This window comes from Lytechinus variegatus, chromosome 12 (assembly GCF_018143015.1).
Source record: "Lytechinus variegatus isolate NC3 chromosome 12, Lvar_3.0, whole genome shotgun sequence".
Classification (NCBI taxonomy): domain Eukaryota; kingdom Metazoa; phylum Echinodermata; class Echinoidea; order Temnopleuroida; family Toxopneustidae; genus Lytechinus; species Lytechinus variegatus.
Window position 1 is genome coordinate 14,613,170 of NC_054751.1, and position 20,707 is coordinate 14,633,876.

The 20,707-nt window shown below is 35.6% G+C and overlaps 1 protein-coding gene across 4 annotated transcripts in view; it reads left to right on the top strand.

Moving 5' to 3' along the window:
• LOC121424843 (zinc metalloproteinase-disintegrin-like EoMP06) overlaps window positions 1-13,828 on the top strand; it is a 40,869-nt gene extending 27,041 nt beyond the window's left edge. Inside the window, exons 17-20 of one of the 4 annotated variants that reach the window (XM_041620646.1) lie at window positions 350-418; window positions 5,591-5,635; window positions 8,717-8,858; window positions 12,409-13,828. In XM_041620646.1, coding sequence (XP_041476580.1) covers window positions 350-418; window positions 5,591-5,635; window positions 8,717-8,858; window positions 12,409-13,159 — 1,007 coding nt within the window. In that variant the 3' untranslated portion in view covers window positions 13,160-13,828. The remainder of the gene's footprint in view (window positions 1-349; window positions 419-5,590; window positions 5,636-8,716; window positions 8,859-12,408) is intronic. The other 3 variants (XM_041620647.1, XM_041620649.1, XM_041620650.1) reach the window with 3 other exon arrangements.
• Window positions 13,829-20,707: the final 6,879 nt, after the last annotated feature.

The following is a 20,707-nucleotide window of genomic DNA, read 5'->3' on the forward strand; positions in this document are numbered from 1 at the left end:
ACCAATTTATACAATTTAGAATATATTTTACTCTGCAGCATTCTCAAACTTTCCTGTATATAAAGCTCCCATTTATTAATTTTTTTTAAATTATTTTTTCTTTTAAATAAGTAAAGAAGATAAACTGTCAATCTATCTTTTAAAGCCTTTCATTTCATATATTCCTCTGTATACTCCTTTTTGCTGTGAGAAATTCAGAAAACAATTTCAAATTTCAGTCTTAAAGTTTGATTCATCGGCCATCTTGGACGTGTGTTTTCTAAATATATTTTCCATGGTCTACATCATGTTTGTTGTGTATTTCCTACCTATCCCTACATTTCCTTCAATCTGGTCCCATGGTGTGCAGTTGTAGTCACCCGTACAGTGACTAAAGTGGTAACCCGTTATCTACCCGTAAGTGGCCCCACCCTTTTTGGTAAGTACACGCCCTTGCATGGGGGGACTGGTGTCACATCCATTGTTCATGATTGGTGTTCCCTCATCTCGGGCTGCACGATATTGCATGATTTGGGAATTGGATTAGGATTAACATCCACTTGGTCTGCAAGCAGTTGGTCTACTTCTAGTCTATTACCGCATTGGCTTAACCTCTTTGAACTACGATCGATTTGGTCCAATTGCCGTTTGGTCTCCACCACACTAAAACCTATAGTCTAATTCTCATTTAGTCTAATGCCTAGATGGTATACATGTAAAGTTCCACTTTGTATACTACTTACCAGTAATCATTAAATTTTCTAATGAAAATTTGGTTCATAAAGTGTTCATCTGACCATGTAAACTAGGTGATGTTCGACCAAGTGGAAATAAGACGAAATGGATATAGCCTACCTGGAAATTAGACAAAATGACAAAATGGCAATTAAACCAAATGATGACCTGGTTGTAGGCAAACAAGGATTAGGTCATGAGGGACGGGAAACAGAGAGTAGAGGATGCAGGAATAGACCGATTGACAATTTACCTTTGCTTATATCCCGCTGTCAACATTGTCACGTACAATGTTCATGTAACATTTTTAAACAGTCAAAATGAATAGTTTGGAAATGGGGAATAAATGTTGGTGAAGAATAACGTTGTTATTTTTATCCCCCCCCCCTATCCCGGGAACCCTGTGAGTTGGATTGGAGTAGTAGGGATAATATATGTGCTTTGTTTGCATTTCAATGCAGATTTCTTTAATTAAACAGGTTTATGAAAAAAATGGTTTGCAGTATCATGCTGTCGGTATATGGTGGACCCAATGTCATCTATGCATTGAAATATAAATGTCATCAAATATTAATATTGTCATATCGTGCAGCCCTACCCTCTTCTAACCTTTCCTTGCCTCTGATTCATGATATTGTTCCATGTATCCCTTCCTGCATGCCCCCCCCCTTCCTAGGCCATTTATCACAATGCTTAGTGATCGATTCAGGGCTGATTTTTACGATTGATCATACACAATAATCAATGCAATCAATCATGTAAATCTGCCTCATGACCAATAGCTAAGCCGTGTGCTAAAGGGTCCTGTAACACAATTAATCGTAAGCTTCATTTTCACGATTGATTGTACATTGTAGTTATAATGGAATCAATCGTAGAAAAATGTTCTGCGATCATTGCTATTGAAATCTTTGTGTTCCGGGCCCCAGATCTTATAGTCATATTGGCATCAGATTTCATGGGGAGTGGATGATTACTTGCTGACCCTAGACTTTGTGAGAAACATTTGAAGTACCGGCGGAGACATTATCTTGGGAAAGCAAACTCGATGTTCCAGCAGGAAATTCTTCGGCCAAGCCCACTTAGGCCAGGGAAAGTGAGAGAAATGGCTTTGCTGGAAGGCTAAAGATGGAATTTCCAGTGATGTTACATGACAGACTGCTGGTCATTCATCTTATTCCTCTCTGGGTGATTGCCATCAACTGTCATCTGAATGGTGTCAGATTCCCTGTGAAAACTGAGGACAATGTGCCTTTAAAATCTAGTCTTTCTCTTTGCCCGTCAGTTCTACCATCTCTACCCCTTCCTTTTCATCAACCAAGAGCATGTGAGTCATTGGTCTTTGAAGTCATTGAAGCATGTAGGAGGCTGAGGATTGTTCCAATGGCAGAAGCTTTCCATCAGTGACTCCAATCTACTACTAACAAGTTCCTAACTGCATGATAAAGCAAAACCCTCACATAACCTGTTTTTTGTAACCCTTAAACCAAATGATAACCTGATAAAGCATGAACATAAGGGTAGTTTTCCAATTGCAAAAGCTGCTCGTGACTCCAAGATACTATAGTATCAAAATTCCCAACTGTAACCATAAAGCAAACCCCTAACCATCATTTTTTTCATACCCCTTAAACAAAATGATTATCTGATAAAGCATGAACCTGAATGTCTGGTGGCCTATCTCATAAAGAAGATTGACGGCTGTGAGTTGCACACGCAAAGATTCCCAAATGTGTCTTTGATCTATGAGCCATCCTGTCTCGTTCTAGAGCTAATTGCTATCTATCATGTCCTCATCATGTCGTCTTCTACTGAGCTCTGGGTTGCTTTCGCCTGTAGAAGTATGGCTCATAGGGATACGTCCATCTTCCAGGGCATATTCAGGTTGCGTCAGCCAATAGCAATGTGCTATGCATAGATACACCCTTCCGCCAGACCAATGCTTGTTCGGGTTTCTTCAGCCAATAGCAATGTGCTATGCATGGATACACCTTTCCGCCAGACCAGTGTTTATTCGGGTTTGTTCAGCCAATAGCAATGTGCTATGCATGGATACACCCTTCCGCCAGACCAGTGCTTATTCAGGTTTCTTCAGCCAATAGTAGTGTGCCATTCATGGATACACCCTTCTGCCAGACCAGTGCTTATTCGGGTTTCTTCAGCCAATAGCAGTGTGCCATGCATGGATACACCCTTCCGCCAGACCAGTGCTTATTCAGGTTTCTTCAGCCAATAGTAGTGTGCCATTCATGGATACACCCTTCTGCCAGACCAGTGCTTATTTGGGTTTCTTCAGCCAATAGTAGTGTGCCATTCATGGATACACCCTTCTGCCAGACCAGTGCTTATTCGGGTTTCTTCAGCCAATAGCAATGTGCTATGCATGGATACACCCTTCCGCCAGACCAGTGCTTATTCGGGTTTCTTCAGCCAATAGCAATGTGCCATGCATGGATACACCCTTCTGCCAGACCAGTGCTTATTCGGGTTTCTTCAGCCAATAGCAGTGTGCCATGCATGGATACACCCTTTCGCCAGACCAGTGCTTATTCGGGTTTCTTTAGCCAATAGCAGTGTGCCATGCATGGATACACCCTTCAACCAATAGCAGCTTTTCTTGTAGGGATACGCCTACGTACCAGTGCACATCTGGATGTAAGAAGCCAGCAGGATTGCTATGAAATACTCATGCATCAACAGTGTCTCCATTAACTGATGAAGGCTAGCAGTTTTCGGTCAAAACATCGCAGTCATCCTGTTTGCTACTTTTTGTTTAAAATGATTGTTTCTCTACCTTTCAGTAATATTTTATATGATTATTACAGCACTTTGCATTACATTTAGATTGGTATTACTATTGTCGCTCCTTTCTGTTTATAAATTTTGCATTATATTTAGGTTGGTATTACTATTGTCGCTCCTTTCTGTTTATAAATTCTGTCGTCTTGTAGAAAACTTCCCATTTCCTACTGCTCTTTCATCATGTGAAAACGAGAAACAGGAATTGTGCTTATGCTCTGATATATCATGTTTTAAAATCTTATTTTCTGAAGTAAGTAGGTTGATACAATTCCTATTATGCCATTTTTTTCATAACCCCAATTCATCTCCCAGAGTGCATGATCACGTAGTTACCTAGTACATTGGCATGTGACTAGGAAAGTAGGTGCCCAGAAAAATATGGACATTGTGCCCCTTGCCTCATCTCAATGGGGGGGGGGGTTTAATTGCACTCCTTTCAACTTTTAAATGCATGTGGCTCCTTGGTTGTTCATCTTTTCTCTTTTTCTTTTTTTTTTCACATTATTTCCTGTCACTTTCCTCTCCTTTCTGTATTTGCACCCACTGAAATATCATGTCCCCCCCTGCCCCTGGATACAACACTGGTTTCATAACCACTTGAAAGTTGAGTTATGTATTGATGGAGAGAGATTGTTGAGGAATTCGTAGCTAAAAGGGTAGGCTTTCAGTCCTTTTTTAAAGCGGTTAGACAGAGTTTGTGCTTATGTGTGCTTCTCAAAATGCTGGCAATTTGAGTGTACTTGTACAATGTACTCATTTACTTTCTAAGTTATATCTTTACATCTATCTTAACTAGAATATGTCAAAAATTATGATGATAATGTGTGGAATAGAAATAAAGTCATGATAGATTTGTTAAAATTTGATTCAAATACCTGTTTTACTGCACATGGACCACTTATCTAATAGAAAATACCTGTCTGCTGGAGGTGAGATTTCAAGTTGTGAAATGAGAAAAGCACAATATGAAAATACAATAATTTTTTTTTATATTTGGCACATTATTATGATTGTTTTGTCATGAATATTCAAGATGTAAAATGAGATGTGGCATTTCATAGAAGTGTGGACTAAACTCTTTTTCAGTCTAAGACTTACATCTGGCTCCTGTCTTACAAAGAGTTGCGATTGATCCGATCAACCACAACCATGGAAAGCCATAAACGCCAACATTTATAATATACGTTTGTTCAAAATATTTCCTAGATTTGCTGTATATTCATACATTCATCATTTTCTTGAAAATTCAGTGTGCCTCTCTTTATTTACAAAAGACACTGCAAAGTTCCTGAAGAAAAAATAATGACATTGATGGATTCCCATATACTTTAGGATGATCTGATCAATCGTAAATCTTTGTAAGACAGGGCCCTGGTTTTATTTATCAGAATATCAACTACAATTAGGTGGTATTCCGATAGCCATGGTTTCAGTTAAACCTTTGCCCTGTCTTACAAAGAGTTACGATTGATCCAATCAATCTTAACTCTGTGGAAATCCATCCATAGCATAATTTTTCCTAGAGGAAATTGGCACAATATCCTTAGTAATCAAAGAGAATCACACTGAATCTTCAAGACAACGATGAATGTACATCATATCTAGAAAATATTTTGAACAAATTTGCATTCTAGACGTTGATGCTGCTGGCCATCCATAGTTGTGATTGATCGGATCAATCGTAACTCTTTGTAAGGCGGGGGCCCTGTTATAACTTTAACCACACTTTTGCGGAGTGCCAGTTGTCAACAACTTATTCACCAACTACAAATTATTTTCATCTTTGATGCAAAAAAAGTTGTAAAAAAAAATGATTGAACCATGGCATGGGAAGAATGGGAAAATAAAAAATATAATGAATTTTGATTACTTTGTCAGGAATATGGTAGAAGCATAATGAAGTATTCCATGGTTGTGTGGTTTTAAATTCTAGTTTGGACTAGGGTTAAACCTAGGTTTGATTACCACCCATAGTATTTATTATCTTTTCAATTTAATTGAATGAAATAGAAATAATAGTATTTTTAAAAATTTTCATTCTTATTTTTGTAAATCTTTCTTCCTGGCTATCAAGATTTAGGAGAAGATGGAAATAAAGGAACTGGAAATTTTCTGAGTGGTGAGACCGATATTAAAAGGAATATCATTTTCTGGTGCATTGTTGGCGAATCTTGGTGTATTTAAAGCATTGATCTATTATCTTTGATACATATCTCTTTTAAATGATTTTTTGTGAGCTTTTTGTACATGTTGCAAACTTCAAATGCTGTTCACTTTGTGCAAGTGCATTATTATCAGTGGCTTCCTAAGCTGATCAAGAAACAAAAACTTCTGGTGCATTGTTGGGAGATCATGGTGTATTTTAAGCATTATGCTATTATCTTTTAATACACATATCTTTTTTATTATTGGATTCTATATATTTTCTTTGCATACTTAAATGTCGCAATATCACAAAGTTTAATTTTTGGTGTTCAGTGGTGCCAGTGTATTGCTTTAAATGCGTTTCCAACACTTTGAGTTTTGAGCTTGCTGAAGATGATCTTTTGCATTTTTATATCATGTAAGCAATTACATGTACTTTCATTATGTTTTTTTTTTTGGGGGGGGGAGGGGTAAATCTCAGCTCTTAAAATTTCTGTCTGCTTTCCATTTTCACAAGCAAGCGTAAGGCATTTCATTTTCAAACCTGGGGTCTGTTTCATAAAGACTTACAACAACTATGGTAGCTACTCTGATTTTGATTGGCTGTTGAACCCTGTTACCTTGGTAGCTATCATAATGGCACAAATTACAATATTTACAGTTCTTTAGGGAATGGACCTGGGTTCACATTTTGCAGAGATATCATCTACAAAAAGCCCTTGTATAAAAGTGATAATGATAACATGAATGATATCCAGGAATGGTATCCAGGGTAATAGTGATCATTTACAGTATTTTATGAGAGTTTATCTTCTTTGGTTCTAGTTTTAAGCTGATGGTTAAAAATTCACAAACTATTGAACAAGTACAGAATGAAAGTTCTGTTACTGTAAAACAGTATAAACTTCAAAATTTCATGTTATTTCTTCAGGGAAATCTTCTACATCCTTAAACTCTAAAATTCATAATTATGCTCAAAACACTTTTCCTGTTATTGTAGTATTGAATAAATGTTTGGTATACAAAATGAATCCTCAAGCTTCAATTTTTATAAAGAGAACATTATGTCTCAACACCTTGTTTTCCTTTTCATTTAATAACTCAAATGCTTCTTCCAATAGCTCTTGCCCTCATTTTTTTTATATTGATTCTATATCTATTATGTATACTATACATGTATATGTATATTTGTGTATAATTCAGACCATAGTTTCAAGACCTATTCTGTCATCCTTCAGTGACCCTTGGGATGTTTCACAAGACTTTTAATGTCATTCTGCATATGTATATTTCTTTTCTTGTTTTAAACTTTAAGTGATGATTATATTTTTTCTGTGATTATATTTGCTTAAAAAGCTATTGATCAAGCTGGAGTTTTCATGGTGGTTTTGCTTTTTTTTGTCATCAGCTGTCACTGTAAACCAACATAACTATTGTGAACATAATAAATAGATTATAACTTGTGGCTTTATCAGTATATTTAATGTGGGCTTGGTGAAAGATTGGAAAATGTAATTGTGCTAGCTGGCTGCAGTTAGCTGAAATTCACAAGGTTGTTTTAATCAAACCCAAAGAGTTTTGGGGTCTAAAGACCATCTATGATTCTTGGTCTTCATTCATTTCGAATGTTAATAAGAATAACGGGTTTTGCTTTAGAAATCCCCCACTGACATTATATTTTGTCATTCAGGAACACTGAATTAAAGTGAGTGATTGTCTTTATTAAGTTTAGAAATTCTTTTTACTATTATATTTGTCTTCACGCTTTGGATCTGCTATATTCTTGTTTTCTAGAGAGTTGTATTCCTTTGATATGATTTTAATGTTTTCAAAATGTGAGGTATTATATCGTGTGAATCAGAAAAAATTTGACACCTCACAAGTCGTTAACTTAAGGAAAAAATATGGCCTTAAAGAGTATCTTCTTCCAAAATAATTTGAATAATCAGGAGCTGTTCGTTACTCTGATGTAAAGTTTGATTTTCGCCAAAATGAGGCTTGTCTGCAATGAATGAAAATCCAGATACCAATGCTGTTATAATATTAATAAATAATATGTCCATTTATATAGCGCAAGTTACTATGTGCATATACTCAACTGTGCTTTGATACTTGGTATCATATGATCCTGAGTTGCAGTTGACGTCATCGCAAACCCCCTTTCAATGAAATTAAGTTGAGAGTTGATACTTAAGCCCCAGTCATATTGTTTCGTGCAAGCCTTGCTGGTAGTGCTAGTACTTGCAGGTCACCCAAGTCACCCGCAGGTCGCCCGCATTACTGTATCTCGCAAATATCTCACATGCAGTTGCCCGCAGAAGCGCATGCAAGTCTGATTTGCACACAGAAATGTTTTGAACGTTTCAACTTTGTTGCGGATGAGTTGCAGGCAATCACCCTTAACTCATCCGCAAGGCTTGCATAGAAAGATGTGACAGTGTCTTAAAAAAAGAGTGTATCAAGCAATTCTCATATTAATTATTGAAAAGGCCTTTTGGATTAGACATAATTTTTTTGGAGGGGTCCACCATTGTGTACAAACAACAGGTATTTGTGTGGACTGTAGACCTACATTTAGGGACAATGTTGTGTTTTTAAACAGCTCACCAAGGACACTCAACAACTGGGGATGTCCCGAACCAGATAATCATTCCAATCAGTTTTTCATCTCATTTTAACAAATTTTGGTATTTTCTTTATTCATAGTTAATGTGTGATTAATGCATTGTCCCCCTTAGGTCCGTTAAACCTCACGTGTCCATATGTTTGTATTAGGGCTCTTAGGCATCCCCATCTGATGGATTATACACACAAATTATGTCCTGTTTGATCCAGGTTTGTGAATGAATAAGTAAAATGTTGAGTGTGTAACGCCACACGCATGTTCCCACTTTGGCGATAAAATTTGAATAGTTCCCCACATTTTGACACAACAAGAATATGTGACCCTGAAATGGTATTGTATCTACCCCTCTAGATCCGCCACTGAACCAGACAGATCTTCTGAGTTAAACGGAAAGTTTCAATGAATTAGAACATTTATTTCTCCTTGCAGGCGTGTCCACGGGAACGGTAGCTGCTCTTCTGGTTCTCTTCATCGTCATCTTCCCTCTACTGACCGTATGTGGTGTAGTCATCTACTGTAAGCGACAGAGAATCCGACAGATGCTCAACAAGAGCAGAGAGACAAGGACCGGGTAAGGCCTCAGTTTATCAGTGAGGAATTTATACGATTTGAAAACCTGGAGAGGAGGTTGGGGTCCAGGGGATGTTTGTAGAAAGTAGGCTATCTTGTTAACCCGTTGACAACTTAATTCTGTGATTCCCATAGGCTTTGCACATGAACCACCCGGTTCCAGTAGGCAATGGATTTATGATGTGTCACACCTTAATGGCATTTCTCCGAAAAACAAAGATTACCGTAATTGTACAATTCACAAATACAGAACAACGTGAGGGAGTGTGTGTGTGGGGGGGGGGGTTCATATAGACAAATGCTACTCATTCACATTCATACAGTTGATTTTAGCCGCATATAACATTTTTTATGTATGGTTGCATGTGCATGCTTGACTTAAAGCATGACTTTTTAAACATATCATTTTGATTGATAGGGTATCTCATGGTAGCACTTATTTGCAAAATGATTATGATTGTGATATTCAAAAATTAATTCTTCACATTTGTACAAAATATCCAACACAAGGTCTCATTATCAAGTCACCTGACCCAAGCCTTAAACTTTATATATTTTATGATACAGTCCTCTTTGATCTGCGCACATGTAGTATATAAACTTGGTCAATACATGTGATGTTTAGAGTTATTTATAGTGCATGTACATGTATGCAAAACACATTACTTTGACTCGTCTCTTAGTCTCGAAAGTATGATTCTGGATTATTCATAGTCAGGGCAATGCACCAGTAGGTATATCCCATCATGCAATAGCTGCAGCCCCCAGCGAGGATGACGGAGATGCAGAGATTGATCAGTTGAACGGTATCAATGGGATTGAATATTTCAATGAAGACAGTTCCTTTCTCGATGAAGAGCCAGATAGGGTGATTCTATATCTCCATCTCTACTTGTTCCGTTCCTATATTCAAGAAAAAACTAGATTTTTGCTTTTCCAGTGCTATTTTTGGTCTGTCTGATGTTTCAATCTTTAAATATTTTTGCAGAAAGGAGTTTCAGTCTGTTCTCTTTTCATTTGGATTATTCCTTCTAGAATAATAGGTTCTATTGTCTACAGACAATTTTTTGTCAGGTTCTAATGATCCATCCTTCCTTTAATTTTTTCAGCTATTAAAGTGATATGGTTTATGAGTACCGGTAGTGACTTGAGTGAATACTTTGAAAAAAAAAATTCTGCCTTCAAAATTTAGCAGTTTGTTTATTTCATAAACAGCTTCTGGTACTGATCCTTTGAACTTTTAGTCTGGTAATTCATTTTAATTGTGTTTATTCCCCTTTGATGAAGAAAGATCCTACTCGTGGTGTCTGGTAAATTGAAATATTTGGTTGGCTAAAATTTAAAGGTGGATGGGAAAGGATATTAGACATTCAGTTGTTAGCCTATAGACCGACCTTCAGAGGTTCCACCTGTCTTTCAAACTTTCCGACATATCTCGTAGTTGATGTCCATTTTAAGTTCTTATCTTTAAGAACATCAAGAATGAATAAATCAGAATTCGCCTTTAACTTATCTAGCTTTGATTCAAGTCATGATGTTTAGTCATTTTAAGAGCAATTTCAGAGACTATGGTTTCCTTCATGTTTTTGTTCTGTTTTCTCATGGTTATTTTCCTTATTAAGATGCAGGAGTAGAACTTCATAAGTAGTTTGATCACCTCCATAGGGAACGTACCCATTTACATTTGATACTTTCAAGGCAAATAATTTCCAATTGTGCTTTTTTAAACATGCGAGCATAGAAAATGGCAAACAATCATGTGTATTATGTACTGTTGAAGGGATATTGACCATGCATGTTTTGGGTTTTTGTGAGTCATTTCTCCCCCTAAAACATCTAGTTTTATTATTTCTTGTTTGGCTTAATTTGTAAGGGATTTATTCAATTCAATTTATTCACATCCATTAAAAGAAAAATATACAGCATACAATATTATATGAACAATAAAAAACAATACATAAACAAATCAATATAATTACAAAATAGAAAAAGTAAGACCAACATGCGGTGGATGTGGGGGATTGGCAAAGGCCGAAGACCTATCGAGGCCAATCCCCCTGTCGAGGCCAAACATACAATTATAAAATCTTATGAAAAAAATTTCTATGCATTCTGCACTTTCACCTACTAACTTCCACAAAGCTTGGAACTAAATAAAGCTTTAAACCACAAATTCGTCTGGACTTCAATTTTTTTTGTAGATTGCTAGCAACTCACACCTATAATTTTGCTATTTTTGTAAGCAAGCTAAACCCCAATACATGTATCTGTTTTATTATTAGACTTCCAATTTGATTTTTTTCTCACCAATTTGTCCCTGTTGTGGGCCTGTGACACAAAGCTTAATGATTGATCATAAGGCTGATATTTTACTATGGATCATTCACATTATTCAATGCAATCAATCGTAGAAATTAGACCTACGATCAATTTATAAGCTTTGTGTTACAGGGCCCAGGTGTGTGGTTTATCATCTCTATAATTTGAAATCTTGTAGTAATTGAGGGAAGGTCATTTTTTTCACACATTCACTTATTTGTAGAGAAGATTTTTAAACATATTTATTCCTGTCATAATGGAATAATCAATTTATTGGGTGGTAAAGACAAAAATTAATTATTCCATGTTGATTTGATATCCAATCTATGGGATAGTTTGAACCCAGATCACTCAGGGCACTCCGGTGGTCTAGTGGTTATGACACTGGTCTAGTAATCCAGAGGTCATGGGTTCCAATCCTGCTCGGTCTGCCTGTGATTTTTTTCACAGCAGCCGAGCTGTACTTCACAAAGAAGTAGCATGTGTTTATACCCTTATGGTATTGTTGGAGACAAAATGAATGATATATTTCTTATATTTATTCCTGTTTGTGTAGATTTGGTTATACAAGAACTATGTCAGGTTTGATAACTATAATTCAGGGTCCACAGAAGGATTTCAAAAGTTTTTTGGGGGGAGCTGACCATTTTGTAAATGACAATCAGATGATCATTTTCATTTCTTCTGCAAAGCATAACGTAGCGAAACTACTGGCACTGTTTTTCTGGCAGCAGTATTTGCGCCTGCGGAGTTGTCAACAGTGAAATCTTAACTAAGATTAGGTTCTTGAAATTCCTTAATTTAAAAATGTATGTGGACCTATTCATGATTCTAGGACACAAGGGTAATCAAATATCAGTAATCACATAGCATGAGTTTCAGGTCACATGACCAAGGTCAAAGGTCATTCAGGTTCAATGAACTTAGACGATGTTCTGGTACCAACAATAAAATCTTAATCAAGGTTAAGTTTTTAAAACATGAAAGAATATGGATTCTTTTTCATGAAATTTAAACATAAGAGTAATCAACTAGCAATGATCATCTTGTTTGAGTTTCAGGTCACATGATCAAGGTTAAAGGTAATTATTAAGGGTCAATGAACTTCGACCATGTTGGGTTATCAACTTTGAAGTCATCATCTAAAAACCATGACCATTTCAGCCAATCATTAGGAACCATAGCACCATTTTATATGACTCAATTTTGGTTCACTGTCATTTCTCTTGCAGGCATCAGTCATTTAGAAACAGTCCAGGTAGTAATGGAGCTGCACGGAAGACTGTTGTGACACGTACCCCTTCCATTCGGGCTTCCCCACCGACTATAGAACACATCCCAAACTCAAGCACAGGTAATGTCGTCCATGATGTCTATCCTCTCATACCAACTGGTCCTAATGTGAGCTACAAGCCTGATAGACCACCAGCAAGACCCAGTTCACCGCCTCCGAAACAGACCTCAAAACCACCACCGTTACCATCCATAGCGTCGACGCCCTCTACTGAAGCTCCAACCAAACCTACGGCCCCTCCAAGCCGTCCACAGCTTCCTAAGTTAAAACCTACAGTCCGATCACAAAGCTTTAATTATCCGGCCAAATCCGAGTCAGGGCCTGGTGCTAGGCCAGGAGGACCGCCTGGGCGACCCAAACCTCCAGCACCACCTTTTAAACTTGCACCACCCCCCAAGTCACCCCCGCCCGTGCCAGACTCTCAGACGCCCGCCATGAGCATTTCCGGTGCCAGGGCAGCTCTGAAACCGGTAGCACGGCCACGCCCGAACGTGAATTCTAACAACTCCAAGGACTGCGATTGGAGTCAGGGTGGCAACCTTATTACAAAAGACAGTCAAGAGGGGGAGCCCTTCATCGCGAAAAAACCAACATTAGCCAAGAAACCGTCGATATCACGGAAACCTCCTTTGCGCCCTGGTAGACCACCTCTACGAACCCAAAGCATGAGAGAACCTCCTACATCCTAACAATCATCTTGATAAGTTGACCTTTGACCTTTTATTAACCTTTAGATGTCACAAAGGTCATCTTTCAGTGTGTGTTACTCTCTGATTTGTCTTTCCTATTTTTTTATGTTCTTTTATTGAGTTTACTTTCAGACTATCAAAGCAATATACATGTAAATATTCCTTGTATATGTTTTGTTTTTTAATATTTGTGTTGTACTTTTTAATCAGGGGAGTGTTTGATGAAGCATCTTATCAGTGCTTTCCACTGTTGATGAATTTGCTTTCAGCCAATCAGATCAAAGGATTTCAGTAGCTTGTAACAAATATGCAGTCAAAATCACTGACCATTTATTTCATGAAACCCTCCTCAAAGGATTGCTAATTTTGTGCAAAGTGATGCAGGCTTTTAGTTTAATATTTATTTATTCTTTTCTTTATCTTGGTTAATATTTGGAGTTGAATGATAAGTTAACAAATAGCTTGTGACTGTATCTGGTAAGTTGTAATAAATCAATGAACTTTGATTGGATTTCAAGATCTATTTGGTAATTATTTGAGAACTAGCCAAACTGATGAATAAGAGTATATGTATTGTATCTCTTTTGTATACCTAGGGCCCGTCTTACAAAGTGTTGCGATTGAACTGATCAATCGCAACTATGGAAAGCCAGCAAAGTCAACATATAAAATGCACGTTTGTTTAAACAAATTTCTAGGTATGATGTATATTCATAAATTCATTGATTTCTTGACAATTGGGTATGTTCTCCTTTGTTTACAAAGGACATCTTGCAAACTTCCTATAGAAAACATTATAACACTGATGGATTTCCATTGAGTTACAATTGATTTGATCAATCGTAACTCTGTAAGATGAGGCCAGTGGTGTTCCTGTGTGCATTAAGAGCATCTTCTCATGAAAGGCAACCTCACAGTGGATAGTGCATGTCTTCTACGTGTATTTTCTTAATTAAGAGCAGAATATTAAAAGCTTTTGATAATTCAAGAATAGTGCAAGGTCCATGCATTGTCTGATTTATATTATATGCAATGTGAAGGTATGGTGGCTTCTGAATACTATATATGCTGTTTGTGTGCTTGACATTCCATAACCAGTACTTGATAGATGAATTAAAATTAAACAAAGTGATGGGAGTTTAGTTAGTTATTCAGCAGAAAACCTATTGCCATTGATATTGAATGCTGACTTGAAGTTTGATAATATTATGTTACGTCAATGTTTACGAAGAATCTACAACAGATCTCACTTATTGATATTGTTTCTTTAAGCTATGGGGGGGGGGCATAAAGAGCATCATTGCATTGGTTGAGTCATGCTCAAAGGGCCATCACTGCTGCATATATATCAAAGAGATTGCATACTAAATGCCATGTGTGCATCAAAGCTTCAGCATGAAAAATCACACTGAAGCTTGGTGAAATACCCCCCCTGTAGTTATTAGTGAAGGCTCGACATTAGCGGTGGCCCGGGGCCACCAAAAATTCATCTCGGGCAACCATTATTGAAAAAATGTTAAGTTTTGGTGGCCCGAATCGGGCAACCAATAATTTTCAAAGTAGCGCAATTTTTCTCCCGATTTTGCATGCATTTATCAACTTTCTACAGTTCAAATTGCAAGTCAATTCGTCATGCGCCTTTTTTGTTAATCTACACACAAATACACACACACACAAAGATTGCATAGTCATGACAGTATGTAGGCCTACCGCTAGCATACAGTAACTATTATTCAGCCGGCCGTGCCGGCTGTCTGGCTGAGCTTTGCATGCGTGAAACCACTGCAGCTGGCTGTGCACTAGCAGACTATTCAGACTCAGCCAGGGAGCTGCGATGCGAAATGTTACTGCTAAGAAATCTTCCCCAGAACTTTGAAAATCTACGTCAAAGTTACATTTTACACCAATGAAATGCCCTTCTACAGTCCATATTACTGAAACCTGATAATTTGCAAGCATTAAAAGGAGGAATTATGACCTCTCTTTTGACTCAAAAAGACCGATTTCCAAATGCAGTAATACACATAGGTGAGTACATCACAGTCCCACATGTGCATTTGTATGTATGTTGATATTTGGTTTATTTTCGAAGCTGTCTTGAATAGACAGCTTCTTTCTTTCTTGTTTATAAATGACTTCTTAAACCACTCTTAAGGAAGTAAATACTTTGGGAAGGCATTTTATTGATGTGAAATGTGAATTTTTCCATCATTTTGTCAAATATAGGGAAGGAATTTTCTCACTGTTTTTTTTCAGAAAACTTTTGCCGTTTTCTTATTTTTTGTCATTTTTTTTACAGTGATTAAACTATATATACCCCTTCCCATTGAATATGCCTGATTAAAGAACATGTTTCTACTGAATAATAATAATAATAATTTTCCCCATTTTTTCTGATTATTTTGTCTTATTCATTTTTCTTACATTTTGTTTTGTTTTTTTCACAATTTTTTCCTGTTCTTTGTTTTTTCTTACTTCTTTTTTTATTTGTCTAATTTTACTTATTCATTTTTACAATTTTTTTTGTTTCTTTTTTCAATATACTATTCTTAAAATTATTCTTGTTTATTTCCCCCTTTTATACATTGTTCTAATTCTGCAGCATATTTTCTGTGATTTTCTCCTGCTATAATATGCTGGAAAATAAACTGGATTTGGGGCCTGCATAATCTAGGTTTTACGATCAAAAAGGAAGAAAGGAAAAAATCATTGTTTTGTAAATCAATCTGAGTTTGCTATATGCACTATTTCTTTACTTAACCATTATGAGTTCTTTTATTCTCTTTCAATCATTTCATATTCACAATGATAGAACAATTTATACATTACCACAAAATAAGTAAAGTAAAATAACAGCAAGCACGATTTACATACAAGATGTACAAAGAATAGTGGTACGTGGTAGTGACTGCAGAATATTTCAGTTTGTTTTATTCATTTTTAATTAATGTTTTTCTTTATATTTTTCGGGCCACCAAACTTTACTAATGGGCCACCAAAAAAAATTATTTGAAGGTTTTGGTGGCCCGAACGGGCCACCACCAAAAAAAGTTAATGTGGAGCCTTGTATTAGTGATTGAATAGATGTTGACTAACATGCTACTTAGAAAATGATATCCATTTTTGTACCCTTTTTAATATCATTAACAAATTGGCAAAGCTTATTCTTAAATACTTCTCTATTTGAGTATAAAAAGGACTCTTTGTGCCAACATATTTTTTTTGTCTGAAAAGTCCATACATTGCAGGAAATGTATGAATAATAAATAGTAAAAACATCATAATTTAACAAATTTAAAGTTGAATCAATGGGACATGATAGAACTGTGGTTTTGATATATAAAAAGTTGAAAGTCACATTATTTTGGGTGTATAAGTATCTATTATTTCATTAGATATCAGGAAAATGTTGTCTCATAGTTTTGCAATTTTTCATGATAATATACAACTCATTAAGTGTTCACATATATCATCATTAATATAATCATTGCTTCAATCATCCTTCTTTCTACTTCTCTACAGTACCCCCTCTCTCCTTTTTTCCCTTCTTGTCTTCCTTCTACTCCTCCCTCTTTCTATTTTCTTTTTTCTCTTCCCCTTCGTCTCCCCTCTTTCTCTGCCTCCCCCTCTTTTTTCTCATTCTTCCTTTTCCCCTTCCTTTCTTTTCTCATCCTCTCCAAACTTTTTTTTTAAATTCTTTCTCTTCCTCTCCTTTGTCTTTTTGTCTTCTTTTAATTATTATTTGGTGTTCCTAATAGATCTATTAGAATTGCCAGTGTAATACACTTGACATCTAACAACCTCTTTCAGGTGATCCAAGCATTTGAATTGTACATAAATATGTCTATTTATTGCCCAAAAATAATTGCTGCATTTATGAGTGTGATATTTTGACAATATTCTTGTTTTAAAGTCAAAGTGCATTATTTGGTGCAAGAATGGCACTACACTGTATGCCATATGCTCATTAACTGTTCACACTATTGGAAATGGGAGTTGAGAATATGGTGCTATGCCTGGTAAAGACCAGTCCTGAGACAATGCATGATATGTGTAAAGATGTTTATATCATAAGCTTAGTGACTAGAAAGAGAGTGCATCCTAGAAAATTAGAAACAGAGAATTATTGATGTTTCATTACAATTTAACCACAAACAAATGACATATCATTGTAAGCTTTGAGCCCTTGGCACACCTGTTGTTATTTGGTAATTTTCTTCGATTGAGGTATCATATTAAATTACTTCAAATTATAATACCATTTTGTCTTGCTGATTTTAATAAGGCAAATATTGAACAAAGCCAAATCATTTTGAGATCAGATTCTGCAAAATCTGTGTTATATATCTATTTAAGTTGAATTTCTCTGAACAGTAACTTTGCCAAAGTCTAACAGATTTCTGCTCTCACAAAAATTTGACTTTTGCCAAGATATCTGTCGTTTCAATATCTTTTGGAAATTAGATTTCTGGAGAATTGTTGATGTCTTGTTAGGATCATCGAATGCTCAAAACTAGCCTATGTCAAGCAAAGTAATTATCACATGAATATACTTGTTCTGTTAAATAGGGTCAAGTGGGTTTCTTATAGATTTCACTGTGAAGTTATTAGAATTCATAGCAGTTTTTTTCCAATACATTGTTTTATGCAAATATGACAGAAACAATATGCATGTTCTATACACTCAACTTCTTGCCTTATGTATCCAGTCCTATTAATATAGTGGTTTCTGACACAAGAATTTGTGAAGATCATTGTATTGCTCAAAGTACAAAAAAGCTTAATGTGCAATAGTAATTATGCATGTATTTGTGATGTCAAATAGTGTATGATTTGGTTAATGTAATTGGAGGAAATGTTGAGATTATACTTTTTGCATTTTTCTTCTAGAGAGCCAAATCAACTCTTTAGAATGCTGAATGCACATAAAAGTTTAAGAACTAAATAGAAAATATTTTAGAAGTGTTTTTACAGATTTTCAACTGATGTAGAAAAAATAATTCCTTCAGGAAGGCTACTCCACATAATGGGCCAAGCAAGAGCAAAAGACCCCCCCAGTTTTTGAAACTTTATGATTTACAAAAACTAGATGTTGATAAGTGGAAATTATAAATATGTCATAATTGCTAAAAGAAGGAATGTTTAGGGGACTGATCCATGGATGCAATGAAAAGTAAGCTACAAATCATTAACTTTATCTGATCTTTCACAGCAGGCTGCCTTATAAGTGAATTCAGAATAAAGTGTAGAAGTAAGTCTGACAATCAGATATTTACTTGGGTGATAAACATGAAATTATACATTGTCCATTGATGAGACAGCCATGGCATAATTTTCTTGACCCAAGTGAAGGAATAAGTACCTAGCAAGAAATGATTCCTTGAAACGCTTTTGCGTTGTGAAAATCTGCCAGGCTACAGCCTTGGTAATTATACCCAAGTCCTCTGGAAGCGTGTAGAGACATAATATCATAAAGTGATATGCACTATATATGAGCTGTATATTATTATTTATCATTATTTTGAGATCAGTTATTTACTAGTATCATATTACAAGTATCCACATCAATGTTCCATAAAAGATGCATGACGGACGACATTGGGAAAATCACTGACATTTGTATGGCCAATTATTAGCAGATATTCTAATTGAACAAGTTTTAGATACTTTATTATTTTCTGTGCCAAACACTGAATATATTTATCAACAAATCTTGTTAATGCCCATATGGTCATGATTCATTTATGTGATGTCATATGTCAAATTGTAAAAAAAGGGCATTGCAATCATTATTTCATATATCTTTGAATAAATAGAATAAGTGTGTCATTTTGGGGTCGTAATATTACTTTTGTTTTGTACTTGAACCAACTCAGATTGTTAGGAATGGGACTGTATTCAAGTCAGGGTTTTTTCAATTTGTTATTGTTCACTGGTACTCAACTCTTGCTAATGATATTATACAACTCATTTTAGGTATGTATATGATATGATGGGTTTATTTTTAGGCACTAACTGAAATTATCAACATTTGTACATAAATTTTTTTTAAATATGTTTTTGTGGATATTATGGCATTCATCACAATGATGACAGATTTTTATAATAGTGGACTTGCAGTAACTTAAGCAATTTGATTGGTGGTTCAGTGGCAGAGAGCCTGACTTCCTGACTGAGGGCATACCAAAGACTTTTTAGTAGGTGGACCTTTTGCCAGCAAGCCAGGCGCTCTGCATATTATGCAGTATAAATGCTGTTTAAAATGTTTATGCAACACTGTGTGAACCTTGTAGTAGTTGTTTAAACAGTTTAAGTAAACTAGTGTTTGAAATCTTCAACAACAAAGATGGATTTCTAATACTTATTTCTGAATTAATAAAGCAAGGTTGTTTAAACTGTTAAACAACTACTGCGAGGTTCATATAGTGAATATCACTGTATAAACTTTTAAACAACATTTTTACTGGGTAAAGATTAAGAGGGGTAGTATGTACATGTAATTCAAGGCCCACTGGAAGACCAGCTGCTGAAGCTGAAGTGGCTTCCCAGAGTAAATATAGATATGAAATATATTTTTTATTTTTCATTTATTGTTTATCTGTTTTGATTTAGGAAATGGTTGTAGTAAGATGAATGGAAATGATTTAGACTATTAATTTCAGAGGAAAGATATTTTGTTCTGTACAATGAAAAAGGGGAGCAAAAATGTTTAAATCAAGATATTTTTGTGGGGGGGGGGGAGATTTGGAAGATTTGTACACTCTTTACATCCCCTTTTGGGGTATGATCATATAAACATAATATAGATATCATAATATACAAACTACATTTATGATTACATCGTATGCATAGATAACTAAGCAATATATATTCTTTTTCCACAACATATTAGTCTGGTTGTTTCACTAGACTTCTGTGAATATGGACTGCTAAAAAGGTACTACTGCATGACTTAGGAAAACATTCTTCTTTAGAAAGAAGGTTATTATTAATTGTAGCTGACTATAAAACAATATGAGAATGGCTTTCAAGATTTATTTGGTGCCTTATGGGTGGCGATCGTATACAAAAGCAATACTGTGTCTGGAATATATCAAGTAGAAATAGAATTCATCAGATATACAAAAGGAAAATATCTGCAATGAGATGCGGATACATGTGTCTGAATAAAGAAAATGCATACTGTACATCATGATTTATGATACATTTATATGCATCAATGTAAACTGTATAATATGTTAAATGGGTACTTCGGGCTGAAAATAGATTGATTTGTAGAGATAGAGTGAAACTAGACAAACATAATATGGAGAATTTTTTAACAATTGGATGAAAATAACAAAATTATGGCATTTTTTAATGGAAAGTTCACTCAGAGTTTGTTTAAATCTACCTAAGAATCATCAAATTATTTATATTTAAAGTGTAAATTGGTGAAAACACTTCTTTTGTGAGCTACTCCTTCTACTCCTAGTGTCGTGTGATATAAATTGAATAAGTTCCCATCTTTAAATAGTTCATGATAGTTTTTTCATAGAATCATGCATA